Below are 4,294 nucleotides of genomic sequence, written 5' to 3' on the forward strand. Positions count from 1 at the left end.
TGACAATGTGAATGGAAACGAGCCCAGCCAAGCAGTGCCAAGCTCCAAGTGCATCCTTGGACAGCAGAGCAGCAGGAACTTGGCCTGCAGCTCACACTGCAGCAGAGGAGCACAGGGGATGTGTACCCAGTGACCTGCAGTGCTAAGCGGGGAGCTGCACAGCTGGAGGTTTGTCAGAGTGTGTGTTCAATCAAAATGCTTCCAAGTAGGACTTTAATTTTATAGGAAGGGATCAGTTGTCTTCCTAAATTAAGAAGCTGGGAAAAATACTGTGTAAGTAAAAGCTCACTTGAACTTACCTAAAAAGTGACTTGGCATACTGAAGACAGAACTGTCCAAAGAGTTATCTGAAGAGTAAAACTTGGCCCTGTCAACTACAACAGATCTCTGCACATTCAAGATCAAACAGAAAAACGGATTCCTTTTATTCCTACAATCAATATGCCTTCACACATATGTATATACAAACCTCCATGTGCTGGGAAAGAAGCGAAAAAGATAATTCAATTGTTGCATCGACCTTTAATTCCTGAGATGCCATCAAAAATCATGTTTTCAGGTTAAACATTCGTGGCACACAAACCAGAAAAAACTTGCCTCTCACAGTCCTCCATCCGTGAGAATTCTGGTTGTCCTGAATGAAATGCTCATGTTGGCAACAATTTTAATCTACCACTATCCTTCATCCCATTTCAGACAAGAACAGCAATACATTTCTCATCTGCATTAAAGCACAGGCACAGTGCCATTGCTCTTTCTGTAAGTCATACAGGAACCATCACTCTTCTTGTATCAGCCCTTCCTACATGTAGCCTTACTTTTATGGGAAAAGCAAGTGGTAGACTCCAGACAGCCTGAAATTCAAGAAATAACTCTCCAAAAAGGTTTCTGACACACGTCAGACCTTTATCTTGGCAATGCTTATACAGCCCTGTGGGACACATCAGGGTATCCAAGTTGTTTCTTTCCTGCTGTTGCAACATGACTATCACGTCCAGCAAAAGACTCTTCAATTTAAAGCTGTAATTTGTAGGCAGAATCAAAATAATGGCTGATTTGTACAGACACCTACTTGGAACAAGAAAATCTCTATTGCCACTTCAAGTCTACTAGATGATTGTCTCATGTGATGTTGTATATGGCAGCATCCATTTCCCACATGTAACAGGAAAAGCACCACTGAGCTACTTCTCCATGTCCATAATGTAAAAGTGCACTCTCAGAAGGCAGCTAGGCAGAACTGTGAGATCTCATCATCACAGAATGCTTTGGGTTGGAAGGACCTGTGCTGGCTGAGCTCATCTGTACTACTCACACTGCTGCTGTCTGCCCTGAACATCTACACCCACTGACTAAAATGGCACTGTAGGCACTCACAGTTGGGTTAGTCTAGTATATGATCAAAAAAGCATGACCAACATCCCTTAAAGAATACTTAAATGACTGGAGAAGAGGAAGATGAGAGGGGGAGATAGCAGGAGGCCACAGGGTCTTTGTCAGAACCACTCAGAGAACCAACAAGTTACTCACCTGAACATAAAGTTCCCTGAGTTCAAACTGAAATTTCTTGGGATCTGTGGTTATGGTCACTGGGCCAATTTCTAGGAAAACATAAGGAAAACACAAAGTTATCAAAGACATCTGGTAGTAAAAAAATGAAACTAAAAGCATGGAACAGAAAGGTATGACTGAGGATAATATCCCCAACACTGAATCCTATGACTCCAAATCTAGCAACTCTACTATCATTTCAGTATGACCAACTTCTACATGTCCCAAACATTTATAGGCACATAAATCCTCCTCTGTTGCCTTTCTTTCAGCCCTGATTTTGACCAAATATTTAATTGCTCTTAGGATTCAGAAGGGAACAAAAATCCCCAAAACAAATGTGGCTGCACCAAGAAAGAGTGGATTTGTCCAGAATGAGGTTCTTCATCTAGAGTAGAGAAGGCTTTTTTAGGAAGACCTTGTACAGCCTTCCAGTATCTAAAGAGGCTCACAAGAGAGCCAGAGAGGGACTTTGGACAAGGGTCTGGAGTGCCAGGACAAGGGGAATGGGCTTAAGCTGAAGGAGGGCAGGGTTAGATGAGATATTAGGAAGGAATTGCTCCCTGTGAGGTGCTGAGGCTCTGGCACAGGGTGCCCAGAGCAGCTGTGGCTGCTCCATCCCTGGAGTGTTCCAGGCCAGGTTGGATGGGCTTGGAGCAGCCTGGGCTGGGGGGAGGTGTCCCTGCCCAGGGCAGGGGTGGGACTGGAGCTTTAAGATCCCTTCTAACTAGCTAGAAAAGCCTAGTGCCAGTCCCAACCCCAATCCCAGTGCCTCTAGCAGGAGCTCCCATGGCACTTGCCATGTGTTTGTTGGGCAGGACATGGGGCTGAGGTTGCCTGGGGTGTGTAAGAGCAGCAGTGTGTGAGTGTTTCCCAAGGCAGGAGCTGTCCCTCTGCCCCTCCCACAACTGCCTTCCTTGTGGCTATCAAATGTGATTCCAAGCAGCTGTTTTCCTATGGCTCTGATTCCCTGCCCATTCACCTCAGCCTGCCTTGGCACTGCTGCCCTCATTCTTTGCCTGTGCCCAGGCCAGCGCTGGCACCGACCCACCCAGCGAGCAGGGCCAGGGTGCTATGCCAGAGAGAAATAAATAAAGACACAGACACAAAAAGTCAGCCCATTGCTGCAGGCTGAGTGCCCCAAACCACTCAGAGGGATCAGATGAGTCCCAGAGGACAAAATGGGGAACAATTCTGCTGTCAGGGTAAAAGCAAAGCATGAAACTGCAGCAGTGCCAATTTAATACAGCTGTGGCTTACAGGGAAGTGCTGCCTCAGCAGACCTTGCAGTGCTTTCCAAGCTCTATAAAAGTTAATATGCACTTATCTTCCATATAATCTAGACGTTTTCCTTTTTTAAACAGTCGAAAGTTTTATTTCACTGGAGTCTCAGCAAGAGCCATCACTAAGGTCTACTCTAATCACACATGCATTTGCTGGGGGAGTTCTGTTTATGAGTGCCTTTTGCTAAGTGTAGGGTTTAATTTGTTTGAAAGTCACCCAAGAGATCACACAAAAACCTTTCCTAGAATATTAAACTGGTTTTAAGGTTTTCTTTGTATGGCTGTGAGTCATTTATCTGTGAATGTCATGTATTAAAACACTACACTATCATCAAAAGATCCATTATAAGGACTCTGTTCCTCCACATACCTCATCCTGCTGAGCTCCCACTCCTTCCACTCCACCTGGTATCATTCTCCTTTGTGTATCCTTTGAAGCAAACGCCTGTAGTAAAACCCTCTCCAAACTGTTTTGCCAACCCTTGTTCTAAAGCCACCACTGAACAGGCTTTATCCATACAGTAACCCCACCAGTTCCATTACTCCCATCCATTCAGGGACTCAGCTTCTCAATCTAGAGCTGTAAATCCTTTGGAAAGACTTTTTCTTTTCCCCTTATAAAATAAAGAACTGAAAAGCAGCGTTGCTTCAGCTAAGCCAAAACATCTCACACCAGGTTAGATGGGCTGAGAACTTGGCCTTGTTCCCCCCCAGGCAGCACAGTGCCAAGCCAGAGCCTCATCCAGCTTCCTGCAGCACCATGCCAAGGCTCTGGGTGCCCTCTGCTGAGAGCTCAGCAGAGCTGGTCTGGGAAACAGTGCTGGGTGAGGGCTTAGGAAGGGAGCGTGGCATAGCCAGCATCAAACAGAGCTACCCATGGTCAGGTAACAGCTCTGCAGGAGCTGTACAGGGGCACATCTCCCCAGGCAGCTCTGCAGCCAAGGCCATGTCTGAATGGGGATGTGAGGACTCCTCACCATCCCAGCTTGCCAAAGGGATCAAGTACCTTCCTTCACAGGCTGTTGTGCCCTGCCTGCCAGAAACACTGCAACAGCCTTCACCAGCCTCACGTTCTTCTATCCTCATTCTGTGACCTCAAAGTGCAACCCAAGCAAGGCCATTTCATCACTGCAGGTAAGCACAGACCTTCAGAGTGTCCAGAACAGGGAAAAGTGAGAGGACATCATGAGAAATGTGATAAGTTTACTTATCACAGAATCACAGAACACCCTGAGCTGGAAGGGACCCACAAGGATCATCGAGTCCAACTCCTGCTCTGCCCAGGACACCCCAAGAATCACAACATGTGCCACAGAGTGTTGTCCAAACACTCCTGGAGCTCTGTCAGCCCTGGGGCTGTGCCCACTGCCCTGGGGAGCTGTTCAGTGCCCAAACACCTCTGGGGGCAGAACTTATTCCTAATATCCCACATAAGCCTCCCCTGACACAACTTTACAACA

General features: G+C 46.6%; 1 protein-coding gene across 1 annotated transcript in view; it reads right to left on the bottom strand.

The window, feature by feature from the left end:
• LOC103809987 (hemicentin-1-like) overlaps positions 1–1,601 on the bottom strand; it is a gene marked incomplete at both ends in the record, with an annotated part of 78,531 nt that extends 76,930 nt beyond the window's left edge. The window contains 1 exon segment of the mRNA XM_009082867.1: positions 1,531–1,601. Coding sequence (XP_009081115.1) covers positions 1,531–1,601 — 71 coding nt within the window.
• Positions 1,602–4,294: the final 2,693 nt, after the last annotated feature.

The sequence above is a fragment of the Acanthisitta chloris genome, unplaced genomic scaffold, assembly GCF_000695815.1.
Source record: "Acanthisitta chloris isolate BGI_N310 unplaced genomic scaffold, ASM69581v1 scaffold18500, whole genome shotgun sequence".
NCBI lineage: Eukaryota > Metazoa > Chordata > Aves > Passeriformes > Acanthisittidae > Acanthisitta > Acanthisitta chloris.